We start from the raw sequence: 14,458 nt of genomic DNA on the forward strand, positions 1-14,458 counted from the left end.
TACTTTTACAAAGTTTAGCACTTTAGAAGTACTATATGTTCACTTAAAAACAAAACAATTATCAGCAAAGCTTGTAAGAAATCAGAACCCAATTCCACCTCCTCTACAGAGAAAAATTTCTGTTTCTAGGTAGAGTTTACGATTCCACATTTTTATGCCTATATAGGACACAGATTTTTAAGGAATGGCATAGTTTATGCTGCTAGAGAGGACAGAGTACTGTGTGACAAAAAACTCAGTCTCAACAACATAAACAACTGTGAAACTGGATTCAGAAAATTAACTGACCGCTGTGCCAGGGATCTGAAACAGCAGGGAACACACACCAGGGAAGGGGCATAGTCAGAATGGGGCACCAGCAGGGAACAGATACCATGCAAGGGGCACTAGCTTTCTGTTCTCTCCCGAGATGCATTGTATAGCATTTCCCTTTGGGAGCGCTAGACCCTGGTGTCTTTTGCTGTTTGTTTGAAACAAAGTCTATTTAGCTCAGACTGGTCTTAGATTTGTGATTCTTCGGCTCCTGGCTCTAAGTGCTAGGATTACAGTTGTGAGCAACCACAGCCGGTGCATTCAGCATTCCCACAGCCCGAGGATATCCAGATTTCACCTGTAGTCTTCCACAATATGGATCATCTGTTATAATAATAAACTGCTGTCTTCAATAAGAGAAATAATACCACCTACCTTACAGATTCACTTGAAAAGCTAAGTGACACATGAATGTACGGAAAGCATACAATGCAGCATCCAATTCTCAGAAGCTACTTCCTGGAGCAGGAAAGACAAATACTAGGGGCTCACAACCACAAATGAACAGGAATAGGGCGGGAAACAAGAATTTTCACAACTAAAACCCAGCAGTAGCTAGGAGCAAAGAACACATCTAGCATCTAGGGCTTTTGTGTGTGTGTGTGTGTGTGTAGCCCTACTTGTCCTGGAACTCACTCTGTAGACCAGGCTGGCCTCAAACTCAGAGAGATCCACCTGCCTCTGCCTCCCATGTGCTGGCATTAAAGCCATGAGCAGGGAAAAAAAAAGACATGTGTCACCATGTTCTTAATATCCTCCAGTAAAAAGAACCAAGCTTCTTCAAGAAATAACAAATTCTTAGAGGCAGAAAATATACATACTAAAATACCTTATAGTACTATACTGGTAAGAAACTGCTCAAATAAATGGAACAAGACAACACACTCTCTTTTCCAATGATAGAGGATACAGGGGTTCAGGGGAAAAGTAAGAGTTTCCAGGGCCAAAGATAGAACACACAAGGGAGAAAACCAATAAGATAAAGCAATATCACAGCCTAACCAACAAAATAAATATTCACAAGTAATGAGTAAATAGAGAAAAGAGGCAGAATAAGAAAAAAGTCCTAAACCATTTATGTAACTAGACTTTGAGAGGGGAGTCTAACTTCCCTACACTTACCCAGTCTCCTGTCTAGCGAGAAAAACATCACAGACACTGAAGGGCAGTCTATATGATACTGCACCAGGAACCCTCGGTACTTTTAACCTCATGACCATGAAAGTCTAAGAGACAGTCCCAACCACAAGAAGCCTATGGTGACATAACTAAATCAATACTGTCTCTTAACAAAGGGGGAGGAGACTGCACTATTTTCAGAACAATTCTTAGAAGTTCTCTAATAAAGGCACTTTATTAAAAAATAAAATCAATGCTGGGCAGTGGCGGCACACACCTTTAATCCCAGTGCTTGGGAGGCAGAGGCAGGTGTACCTCAGTGAGTTCAAGGCCAGCTTAGTTTATAAAGAGAGTTCTAGGACAGTCAGGATGGTTACAAAGAGAAACTCTGTCTCGAAACCCAACCCCACCCCAACAATTAAAGTCAGGTAGTAGTGTCCTATACCTTTAATCCCAGCACTCGGGAGGCAGAGGCAGGTGGATCTCTGAGTTCAAAGTCAGCCTAGTTTACTGAGTGAGAGCTCTAGGCTAGCCAGGGTCAGAGAAATCCTGTCTCAAAAAACAAAAAACAAAAAAAAAAACCCCAAAAAAACCCCAAAAAACAAAAAACAAAAAAAAAAACAACAAAATTTGAGGTCTGGTCTATGAAATAAGACCCTTTTGGCCTTAGTGCCTACAAATGGAAACAGAAAGATTTGCCCAGGTCTTACCTATTCTTTTTTAATTTGGCTTCAGCTGATGGCATGTTTTCTAAGCAGCTGGGACAATAATGTGAGTCCACCTATGAAGAAATAAAAATATCAGAGAGAAAGAAATTCATTATTAAAATATGCTGCAGCTCACCAGAAGATGAGAAATTACTGACCCGGGGAAAACAGACAAAAACACCTGGACTGTTTCCAACTAAGCAATTACCTGTCTGTAGTCGTCTTTCATTTTTTCCTCTCTTAATCCTTTTCCTTTCTCGTATTTTCTGTTCCCTATCACCAAGGTTTATGTGTCAGCTGTCCAAGACTTGTCTATCTGATAGGTCAAAGCTCCCAAATGAATAACTCTATCTATGGTCTACTGAATCAATAAATAATGCAAATATAAAGCCGTGGTCAACAGCCTCCCATCGAGTTTGGCTTGATTTCCCTACAATAACCCAGCAGAGACATTAAGAGACATTAAGTTGGGTCTGAAGAGGTGGCTTATGAGAAGGGCATGTGCTGCTCTTGCAGAGGATTGGGAGTAGATTCTCAGCACCCATGTGGTGGCTCACCCTTAGCCTTCTTCCAACCTCCACAGGCAGCAGGAATGTACATGGTGCACAGACTTACATGCAGGCAAAACATTCTACATTACATCTTCTAAAAAAGTAAGATAACTCTTAGCTGGGCGGACGCCGTTAATCCCAGCGCTGGGGAGGCAGAGGCAGGTGGATCTCTGTGAGTTTTCACAAGCATTTCTTCCCAGGATTTAGTCTCTGATACAGATCTTCCTTCCCACCTCTAAGCGACTCTGTGACCTACAGGAAACATTCTGTGTTTGCTTCTTAACCTGTCCATTTGGGGGAGGGGTGTGAGCCTTGAGAAAGCTCGTGAGAAGTCACACTGTAGCCGACTGTCCTAGAAATTACCATGCAGCCCATGCTTGCTTTGAATTTACAGTGTTTCTCTTGCTTCAGCCTTCCGAGTGTTAGGATTATAAGCCTGGGTCACCGTCACTGCAATACGGCTTCTTCTTTTTTTTTTTTCTTTTTACAACAACAAGCACCTTCAATAGCTGGACATAGTGGATTACACTTATAATCCTGGCACTTGGGAGGGGAAGGCAGGGGAATCAGGAGTTAAAGGCCAGCACTGGCTACACAGTAAGCTTGAGGTGAGCTTGGGCTTAATGAGACCCTGACTCAACAACCCCCCACCCCATCCAAAACCTCCCAAACCCAAGCCTTGGCCTTCATTATCTGGAAAGATTACGCAAAGCCTTTGTCACACAGCTAAATACAGAATAAAGCTGCCATCATTTCTACGGGCTTTTCCACCAGACTGTAAGATTCCCAACAGCAGTGCAGAAGATAAACAACTTTTGTCAAAAGCTGCAAAAGGTTTGGGACTTGGTTATTAGGTGCCTTTTAACTTTCAAACTGAACAATTCTATTTCAATGACCATCTGGGCCCGTGAAGAGAACTCTGAGCTGCTTTGACCACAGACTACGCTATGTGTTTTCTACTCAAGTCAACCTATCCCAGCCTTCTCGCTTCAGTCCTTGGCCTGGCTCAGGAAACCGGGTCAGCTGTTTGGACAGGGCCCGGTTCTGGTTAACGGAGGGTCAGGCCTTCCCAGAAGGGAGGGCCACGAGCGAGAACGGCTGCCCTCCTTCCACTAACGATGAGAAAAGTTTTCTCTGCTTTTCAGAGGCTTGTGCTAGACAGCCCCCAACCAATCTCTCGGGTCTCAATTCTCAAGTCCCACAGTGGACCCCAGAGTCCAGGGCAAACCGGTCCAGCTACAGGCAGCTCTAGAACAAGAGGATCTGCTCAGCCCCACCCGGGGCCGCCCCTTTCCTAAGTGACAATTTACAAGCAAATGAAATCGCAAACTCAGATGAATGATGGGGCACTTAGCCAATAGGAAAACTAGATACAAGATTTCCCCGCCTCTCCCGGCGGAACTTCCCGCCAGCCGCAGTGACAGGGAAGAGCACCCCCGCCCCGGCGCGCAGTCCCCGCGGAATGGCCCAGTTACCTCGTGCGACACACATTCCAGCGATCGCAGCTCGCTGCAGTAGCGGCAGAAGTAGAGCTGCGAGAGCGGGGCCCGAACCTTCTTTTCTCCTTGGACGAGATAGAGAACCCGCTCCGACTGCAGCAGGGACGCCATCTTCGGGAGGGAGGAGCCAACGCCCGGAGCACATGTCACGTGACTCAGCCCGGCGTCTCCCACCCCGCGTTCCTTACGTCTTCCACGTAGACGTTGACGTAAGGTAGCCGACCCAGAGGGGCTTTTCGACTTCAGTGCGCGTGCGCTTCTCCGGGTTTGGGTCCATTTCCGGGCGCTTTGGCCGCTGGGACCCTCCTCGAGACGCTCTGACCTGGTGCAAGGCCAGACAGGCTCAGTGCTCTTTGCATCTTCCGAAAGTAAGGCTACCGTTTCGTCTTCTCACATAGGCCCCCTCCTACTCCACCGTCCAGGCTAATATTCCATCCTAATTGGAAAGCAGAGTTACAACGGCACATTTATTCTTCTGACGCTCTTGCCGCGTACCACATTATCTCTTTTCAAACTTAGTTAAGATCCGCGCTTTGGCCATACCATTCACTTCTAAGTTTAAGGAGTTAGCAATAGGTCTACGTGCTGGGAACGGTGAATCAATAGTTGACAGGAGGTCCGTGAATCAACTGTATTCTCCTGTATACATCAAGGCGTGGATGCGTAAAGTGACATGTGTCCCAGAGCGTTTTGACAGGCCCATGCTGCCTGCCACCATGTGCTCGTCCTAGGGTATTCAATGTCTGACATTAGGGCTTGAAGAAATGGCCCAGAGGTTAAGAGCACTGACTGTTCTTCCAGAGGTCCTGAGTTCAAGTTCCAGCAACCACATGATGGCTTACAACTCATCCGTAATGAGATCTGGTGCCCTCTTTTGGCCTGCAGGCACACATGCAGGCAGAACACTGTATACATAATAAATACATAAATGAAAAAAAAAAGTCTGACTTTAGAGCCCATGATGAGAGCAGAAAAGGAACCAATCTATTAATATTGAGAATGGGAATAGAGGAAATGGAAAACATACACTGCCTCAATTCTCACGAAACTTCAAAGGTAGATACTAGCATTATTTCTGTTTTAGAGAGCAGAAAACCTGGGCTTGGGGAAGCACAGTGATTTGCTTCCCGTTTTCTCTTGTGTTTGACTCCGACTTGTATACATTTAACCCCCATATGAAGCGTCTTGAGCCTATTCTCCAAGATGATAGTAACTTGCTTTATATATGGTTTTCAGTTATACAGTATTTGATCCGTATTATCCCATAAATTATGTCACGTTAATAGTTTAAGTCTAAAATTTGTTAAATTACATTTACTTTTTTTTTTTTTAAGGCAGGGAGGAATTTTATCCAGGAAAAAAAAAAACTACAGTGCAGGTATGATTCTTATGGGCTGCTGGAGCTAGAGTGCTCAAGGGCCCTTTACTCACTCCTCTTGTCAGGTGAACAGCCTGGCACTAGATCTCATAGATGGGTTTCTTTGGCTTCATGTATTATCATGTAGCTTTTAGTGAGTTTGAATCCCCTTTCCTAGACTACTGCCATAGAGTCCCATAGCCTAATGATGCAGAGAGGCTACAGATTTGAGCTGACCCCATCTGAAACACGTTTTTTAGAAGATTGGTTCTGAATAAATCCCGGGTGCCTGGATGTGCCCGGTATTGAATAGGGAACCAGCCAGGGAGAGGCACATGTTTTCCCCTCTCGGGGTTCAATGTCTAAGTCCAGGGCCAGTGCCTTTCAAGTGTGCTTCTGGATCACCTACAGAAAAATTGCTCGAGGGGTTTAAAGTTGGAAATCTAGGTTTATTTAGTAGATTATTATATAGACACAAATTGGAATTTCTAGGTGGGGCCCAGGAATTTCACTTTACGGCGGATTCTCAGATGAATCCTATAACTAGAACAGTTGAGAAGAACTGGATATTTTTTTCAAGATTTATTTATTATGTATCAGTAGTCTCAGTATTCTGCCTGCATGTATGCCTGCCGGCCAGAAGAGGGCACCAGATCTCATTACAGATGGTTGTGGTTGCTGGGAATTGAACTCAGGACCTCTGGAGGAGCAGACAGTGCTCTTAACCTCTGAGCCATCTCTCCAGCCCGAAGAACTGGATTTTTGATAATCATTTGTTTTTTGCTTTCTTTGGGCTTGACGCTGGGAACAGAGAGCCTTGTCTCTGTTGTCCTCTGTCGCCCTACCCAATAGAGTATCTGGCATTATGAGGTCATTGTGCTATGGAACAGGGAAAGTCTCCTATGGCAGAGAATCAAAACATCTCATTAATTTGTTAAGTTAGATAGGTTAATTTTGATAATTTTTAAATAATTGGTAGTTTAATTTATTTATAGGTTCCCTTTGAACCTCCAAGGGGTCTGGATCCTGTTCTTGTTAATTTCATAGAGATATAGCTTCTAGATTCTGAAAATTGGACTTTTCAGAGATCTGTGTTCTAATGACAACACCAGCATCGGTCCCAGGTTACCTCTAACCTTACTTTTAACTACATAGCCAATGTGTGAATCCATTTTGGGATACTTTTGGGAACACATTTGGTAAGCCACAAAGAATGAGTTAACTATCTGTGGAGAAAGTAATGTAGGTGAGAGCCTATGAATACATTCCCTCCTCTGTCTTCCAGAATTCTCTGTGTTCCTTAGAGGGGTCTAGGAGGATCAGATCCTCTTTGCATGGGGGCAGTTTGGTGATGTATGTCCTTTTCACTCTTCCCTAAGGCCACTGGGGTCACATTTTAATGTTGGATTCACTTTGAGCTTTGCTTTTTAGGATGAGCACAGGCTAGCACAGGGACCCAGAATAAGAACTGCCAGATGAAAGGCCAACCACATTTAAAAAATACTGACAATGTGTTATGAAAAGCTAGCTCAATTTGTATTCTCATCCAGAGTAAGACATCCACTTCCCTATTGTTTCACCAACATAAAATATCTAATTTAGGTCAGTGGTTTTGGCACTTCCTAGCTATGCACTTCTGAAAACAAAAATCCATTTATAGCTCCCAAGTATTGTTTGAAAATGCATAGATTGAGAAGAATGCTACATGTCTCAGTGAAAAAAAAGTTACCATAAGTGTAGCATTTGTAAACTGTGAAGTGCTGGGCACATGAAAGGAAGGTTCCCAAACCCCAAGTGTGGAAATCCTATTATGAGTTCCTCTCAGAAGTCCTTCAGAACAAATGCACAACAGAAAGAGCTTGGAGTTAGGCTTTGGCCCAGTGAGCTCCCAAGCAACTTCTGAGACCTCGGGAACTGTGCCAACCATGGTTGGCCGTCTGCCAAAGCTGCTTTCCCCACTTTGGGCTTCCTGCTTGAACTCTGCAATGATCACAGGCTTTCCTGTTTATAGCCTGCCGTTTTGTCCAAACATCGTAGCAGGTACACAGAAGGGAAAGAAAAAAAAATTCATGTCTCAACAGCTCTCCATTCCTGGCCCTCCTGGGAGCCCCTCCCAGGAAATGTGCTGCTGCCGCCTAAACGCTATTTCCCAAATGTAAACATGGCAGAGGGCAGCAGGATGCTGCCATCCTAGCAGACTTCCACAGCCTGAACTGTGTGTTTCTCTCAGAGCTTATGCTCCTCACATGCTTGCCCCTCTGATTGTACTAGAAGCTTCACCAGCACCTACCGGTCTTAGCCACAAACCTGAACACTTCAATTCAGAGTTGGATTGTTTTCTTCCTGGGCTCACTGCTTTCTCCCAACAGCCACCTGCTCTGTCCTCTGCATTGAGCTAGATTGAACTGGCATGGAGGCAGAGACAGGTGGATCTCTGTGAGTGTGGTCAGTATTTCGAGTTCCAGGCCAGCCAGAACTAGATAGGAGGACCTTGTTTTTGGCCTGCAGCTTACAAATTACAACATGGAGACTTCTTATTAATTATGAAAATTTGGCCTTAGCTTAGGCTTGCCCTACTAGCTCTTAAAACTTAAACTAACACATTTATATTAGTCTACATTTTGCCTCGTGACTTTTTACCTTTCTTTCATTCTGTATGTTGACTCCTTCCATGTCTTGTTGGTGTCTCACTGTGCTTTGATTGTCTTCTCCCACTTCCTCTCTCTTTGTTCAGAAGTTCTGCCTGTACCTCTTGCCTAACTCTTGGTCATTCAGCTTCTTATTACACCAATCACGGCAATATATTTTCACACTGTACAGCTATCTCATAACAACCTTGTCTCAAAACAACAAAAAACCCAAAATATTGAGTTAGACTAGTCTTTATAAAAACCAAACTTAAGTCCTATTTATTTATTTATGTTCTATTGTTTATCTTCCTTCATTGGCTCTCTGTTACCTACAAGACAAACCCCCAAACTCTTAGAATAATGGATAAGCCTTTCAGAATCTGGAACCTTCCTGCCTCTTTGGTTTCATATCCCAAGCCTCACTTGCTTTCATGTCCTATGTAACTCCAACTCTGACCCAGGAATGAGGTTATTCCGAGTTCTTTTATCCCTTTGGGACTCTGTAAATTCAGTTTCCTCAGCCTGGAACTTTTTCTCCTTGTTAGTTCCAGGGTATTTTCCTCCATGAAAACTTGCCAAACATTAAAATAGAGGAATTGACCATGCTCTCCCTATTTCCTACAACTGTGACCTGTTAGGGCAACTTGCATGTGGCATTGCCTTCGTTTTTAAAACAAAGATGTCTTCTTTCTAAAGCATGGGCTCTGTGGAGGCAGACCAGACAAAGACTTAACCCAGAGTAGTTAGACAGTCCTAACAGAAGGCTTGCTCCAGAGTAGGTAGACAGTCAATTGTATTCAATGACTTTTGCATCTGAACATATTACACACATGCTACTCTATTTGCTAATATTGTCTGACAGGTATGTATACACAAACCCCCACAAGGCAGAATCAGCTCAGCTTTTTTCTCAATGCTCTTCTTTTTGCCTATAGTGCGTGGCTGTTTCCATTTGATAGACTGAGTTTCTATTGCAGTTGCCTGCCAGACTCCAGCTCCGGATGGCAGGATCTGAAGTGGGTGGATGTGAGAGTGGCATCAGACATGGGATACTTCTTAGCTTCGTTTTACAGGAGATGGACAGAGAGGAAGCTCATCTCGGTATCACGTGACCTACTCTGACAATCTGCATCTCTTACAAGCTTTATTTATACACAAAATCATTTCCTCATAGACTTTAATCATTGATCACAGTCTTTTCATGGTATATACTTCTTCTAAAGTCTTCCTTGATTACATAAACATATCAAAGTAAAAAACAAAATGAACAAACAGCAAATTTTATGAGAACTAAAATCTAACATTATGATAAAATCAATTATTTTAACTCAGTATCTTTTTCCTTAAAATTGGTGTCATAAAGCCTTGCAGTTACAGAAATAGTAGACAGGATGTCTCTATTTAAGTTTGACTAAGTTAATAAATCAAGAGTCATTTCCTCCTCCTGTTATACTAAGCTTCTCCTGTATTAGTCTATTAATCTACTATAATGAATATTTGATCTTTGTATGGAAATCTAATTCCTCAGTCCCTTGTTTAAATTCTTTCTTTTGTATCTGACTTAAGTCCACCATCCTTTCCCTTGACCTCTGAAATGCTGACCTCTTCTCTTTGTTCCTCCTACAATCAGAGATCTGCAAGTCTGCTCAGGAAGCCAGGGAGTTCACTGAGCCGACATGTTTTTCTTTTGTGTCTCTGTCATAAACTCTTGTCCCAATATGGTCTCTATCTGTATTACAATACTGCAAAGAGTAGAAGAGCATCAAGATTCCTAAAACTGCTTGCTTTACTAAGGCCTGTCATTAACTTTATAATCAAAATCTTTTTCTTGTCTATGCTAGTTCTGTGTTTCTGTGGCAGAACATGAAAATCTAATGATTCAGTTATAGTTTGTGAGCTTCTAAAATTTCCCTAAGTTTTTCTTCTTTAATGATTTTTTCCCCCAAATCATTGTCTCATGCTTACTAATACCACTTTAAGCAATAAGTTCTATAGAAGACTCAATTTCTTGCATAGCCAATTCTCCCAGGGAATCACCATAAGTTATTTTCTTATTATCATCAGCTTTCATAGGAATTGTCACATTATTCCAGTTCTAGCCTTCAGTGAGAGACCCTTAACAGCAAGGAATTCAAACATTAGACATGTCAAAGACATGGAGTTGTGCAGCAGTTTCCACCAGGGGCAGTGAAGGGTCAGTCCAAGTTGTCCTAGCACTGTGAGCTTTGTCAAGCAGCGCCTTCAAGGCATTTGGCATCACCAGCTGCCAACAGTGGAATTCCCTGAATGTAGATGGCAACTAGCATGAGCCCTTGTCAGCAGTGAGCTTCGGCCCAGCAAAGAAGCAGAGGGAGAAACAGACCTTGAAGACACCTGGCTTGGTGTCTGAGGCTCTGCAGGGCCAGCTTCTTCTTCTTCTTCTTCTTCTTCTTCTTCTTCTTCTTCTTCTTCTTCTTCTTCTTCTTCTTCTTCTTCTTCTTCTTCTTCTTCTTTTTTTTTTTACAACTACAGAACATTTCTTTATTTTCACTAAGACTTTCCCAGAGGACATAACTAAGCTTGTCACCACCCCACCCCTCACAAGGGGTTAGTGCACTCACTGCTGTAAAGCAGACACCAACAGTTTCAAGGACTGGAACCAACCTTAAATGGCAAAGAACACTCTCTCTGAATTATCATAAAAATGGTTAAGTAAAAAAAAAAAAGAAAAAGAGTAAAGGGGCAATAATGGTGGTTTTCAGAATGAAAATATCATTCATGTTCCATGTCATACATTCAATCTTGGCTCTAGCGCAACAAAATGGAAACAGGATTACTATCATACAAAATGTTCACTACAGCACGCTGTATGCACCTGTTCCAAGCCCACCCCTAGCCCCTAATGCTTCTGACTCAACTACTTCCCAGCTTGTTGGGCCTGTTGACGAAGGAGCACGTAGATCTTCTCTTTGATCCAGTCTTTGTTATAAGGCTGGTACGTCTGTGTATCAGCTCGGTAAACAAGACAGCTGAGATCTGCCAGATCATCAATAAAATCAAACAACTGACTGATATCATATGTGATGGAGGGGCTGTTGGGATTCATTCTTTTCAGATGTTCTTCATACATCTTACAAACACCTTCCATGCACTCATTCACAGACTCATAGTCTGCATAAGTCCTGCCTTCTGGCCTCTTGGTAGGCTGTACCAGCAATATGGTGTGAGACATCTTGTCAGATGCTTTGCTGCAGCCGCCGCTAACAGCACCGCTGCCGTCGCCACCACCGCCATCGCACATGAGCTCAGCCGCAACGCTGCAGGGCCAACTTTGTGAGTGGTGTCGAGGCTCTGCAGGGCCAGCTTCTTGAGTGGTATTTTCAGGCTGCACAGACCAAGTCAGTTGTTGCATTGTCTCTGAATTTGGAGTTGGTAGATTGCCCACTCTAGTCTTCTGGTATAGTAGGATGGATGTGATTAAGAATCAATATGAACTCCCAAGAATCTTGTTCACATTCCTGTATTTTTCAGATGGAACACAAAACAACAAGGAAAGGACATTTTCATGGATTGGTTTGTTTTTGAGAGAGTTTCTCTAGTCTAGGCTAGCCTCAAACTTAATCATCATTTTTTCTCTGGAGTGCTGATGTTAGAGTTGTGTGGCCCACTTGCTTCCCTTAGGTCTCTTGTTTTGGTTTCTGTTTTCTAATCCTATAAACTCCCCAGTTCATAGGAACTGGCTAATCAATGTCTGCAACAGAGTGAAAAATCTATTTTCTCTTTTAACATTTTAAAAGAAAAAGTCAGAGGTTAAGAGCACTGACTGCTTGCTTTTCCGGAGGTCCTGTGTTCAATTCCCAGCAACCCACATGGTGGCTCACAACCATCTGTAATGAGATCTGGCGCCCTCTTCTGGCGTGCAGGCATACATGGAGGCTGAACACTGTACATAATAAATAAATGAATCTTCAGGAAAAAAAGAAAAACAAGCCAATGTAAGAGAAAGCCAGTGATAGCAGAGAGCCTGTTTATTTTGCCATGGAAATGTGTTGGGTGACCTCCTCCCTGCTCTGGATACAGGAGTTTCACATTTCTAGAGTGCTCCCACTTTGTCCTCAACAGGAGTCTCTCAAGCACACTGCAGCCTCTCCAAGTGTTTCCCCTCATGTTTTCCTGCTAGACTTAACATGAACCCATTCCCAATTCTGTGGTGCTTTGGTGAATGCTTCCTCTGTTTCTGTCAAAGCAGCAGGGATGTGTCTCAGCATCCTCTTTCAGTAGAGGGATGCACAGCATCCTCAGGGTAACCATGGCAGTTGCCATCTAACAGTTGCTTACATTTAGGATAAGATCCTGCCTTCTCAAATGATGTATCTTGGATGATATCCTATGGGCACACATCCTCTGTTCTTTTTAGCCTCTGGTTTCACACTGACTCTGACCCAGCAAATGATACTTCCTTTTCATCTTTGAGGAGTTCTTATTTTCTGTAGAAGGTAGAGCAAGAAATGGAAGGAAGGAACCTCAAAATTTACATAGAGTGACAAGATAGACCTTTGGAAAAGGTTAGATTTGAGCAAAGGTAGAAGAAAGTAGGGAGTTGAGACAAGTAGATAACATGAAAAGGGTGTTCTATGCAGAGGCTGATCCAAATCTCAAAAGTCCAAAGGAACAATAGCAAAGAGGTAAGAGAGCTATTACAGGGTAAATGGGGGAGAGCCCTTGGGAATGAGGCACCAGAAGTAATGAGGACAGCTTTTGTGGGATCTTGAAAAGCATTTAAGATATTGGATTTTGTTGTATGGGACATGAGGGCCATTGCATGTGTCTTCATTTTCTTTTTCTTGCTGTGATAAACACCATGATCAAAAGCAGCTTGGGGTGGGAAAGGGTTGATTTGACTTACAGGTCACACTCTGTCATCAGAGGAAGCCAAGACAGGAACTCAAGCAGGACAGGAACCTGGAGGCAGGAACTGAGAGAGACACCATGGGGTAATGCTGCTTTAAGGGTCTGCTCTCTATAGCTTGCTCAGACTGCTCTCTTGTATAACACGGGACCACCTTGTCCAGGATGGCGCCATTCACAGTGTGCTAGGTACTCCCACATCAGTCAAGAAAATGTCCTGCAGGATTGCCTACAGTCCAGGTGTTTTCTCAATTGAGGCTCCTTTCCCTGATGATTCTACCTTGTGTCAAGTTGACATAAAATCTACTAGGACAGTGGTTTTGTTTTGTTTTTTAATTTTATTTATTATGTATATAGTATTCTGTTTGCATGTGTGTCTGCAGGCCAGAAGAGGGCGCCAGATCCCATTATGGATGGTTGTGAGCCACCACGTGGTTGCTGGGAATTGAACTCATGATCTCTGGAAGAGCAGTGCTCTTAACCTCTGAGCCATCTCTCCAGCCCCCAGGACAGTGTGTTTTGAAAAGGAGCAGTGATCTATGTTTTAAAGTGTCACTCGGTGAAGTTTTTAGGAAGAAGACACAGAAAAGGAGAGAAGCAGAGGTTGGTTAATAGATTGCTACAGTGATCTTGAGGGAGGGGCAGTACCAGGAATAGTGATCCTGACGTATTTTGAAAGTTGAGCCTGTGGGTTTTCTTTAGGCCGTATGCATATCACATGGAAGGTGTAGCTTGGAAAACATGCAGTGAGGCTCTGGATAGGCCGTGGGACGATTTGTTTAATGCCTTGACTCAATTCACTCACTGCAAGTTTATTTCCTCATAAACAACTAGTAATACTAGACGGGGGGGGGGGGAATGAGAGTTTTTAATGTATAAGAGAATGGGTTGGAGCTGTCTTGTTCAGCTTCGGGTTTACTTTGTTCCAACTCACAAAGCATGATGATTACCAGACAGGAAAGCATATTTCACAAGAGGCTCCTGGAAAGAGCCAGTCACTTGTTAAACACATTAATCAGATCTTCCGAGCTCCAACTTGGGCTGAGAGTTTACTGTGTGAGAACCCAGTCTATTTGTAATGGTGCCAAAGGCTCTTCCAAATAAGCTTTACTCTTTGCCATGTCAGTAAGATGAGTTCAGGGAAGAACGCTGGAAAAACTAGCACACTGTCAGTGCCCTCAGTCTGCTCCAGGCTCCTCGTTTGCCAGCAGAGAAGGAGTTCAGAGGGAGAGTGCCCTGTGTGAAGTTCGACTCATCCCCAGCTTACTTTGGGATGTTATGTTCACTTCTTTGGTTACTTCAGGTGATTGACATTTCCTAAGTGTTTATACTCCCATCTGTTCATTTTGGTGTCTCTTACTATTCATTTTTAGAAAGTTCTTTTGAACTTTGAACT

The 14,458-nt window shown here is 43.2% G+C and overlaps 2 protein-coding genes across 3 annotated transcripts in view; both read right to left on the reverse strand.

Annotated features, from left to right (window-relative positions):
* Dctn4 (dynactin subunit 4) overlaps nt 1-4,312 on the reverse strand; it is a 29,889-nt gene extending 25,577 nt beyond the window's left edge. For both annotated transcript variants that reach the window (XM_057788728.1, XM_057788727.1), the window contains exons 1-2: nt 4,165-4,312; nt 2,142-2,212 (exon numbers count right to left, since the gene is read on the reverse strand). In XM_057788728.1, the coding sequence (XP_057644711.1) occupies nt 2,142-2,212; nt 4,165-4,299 (206 nt within the window). In that variant the 5' untranslated portion in view covers nt 4,300-4,312. The remainder of the gene's footprint in view (nt 1-2,141; nt 2,213-4,164) is intronic.
* Nucleotides 4,313-11,041: 6,729 nt separating this feature from the next.
* LOC130886926 (enhancer of rudimentary homolog) lies at nt 11,042-11,386 on the reverse strand. Its single transcript, XM_057789177.1, has one exon. It carries the CDS (start codon nt 11,384-11,386, stop codon nt 11,072-11,074), a length of 315 nt encoding a protein of 104 aa, XP_057645160.1. The 3' UTR covers nt 11,042-11,071.
* Between the last annotated feature and the right edge of the window lie 3,072 nt (nt 11,387-14,458).

Source organism: Chionomys nivalis, chromosome 14 (assembly GCF_950005125.1).
Source record: "Chionomys nivalis chromosome 14, mChiNiv1.1, whole genome shotgun sequence".
Taxonomy (NCBI): Eukaryota; Metazoa; Chordata; class Mammalia; order Rodentia; family Cricetidae; genus Chionomys; species Chionomys nivalis.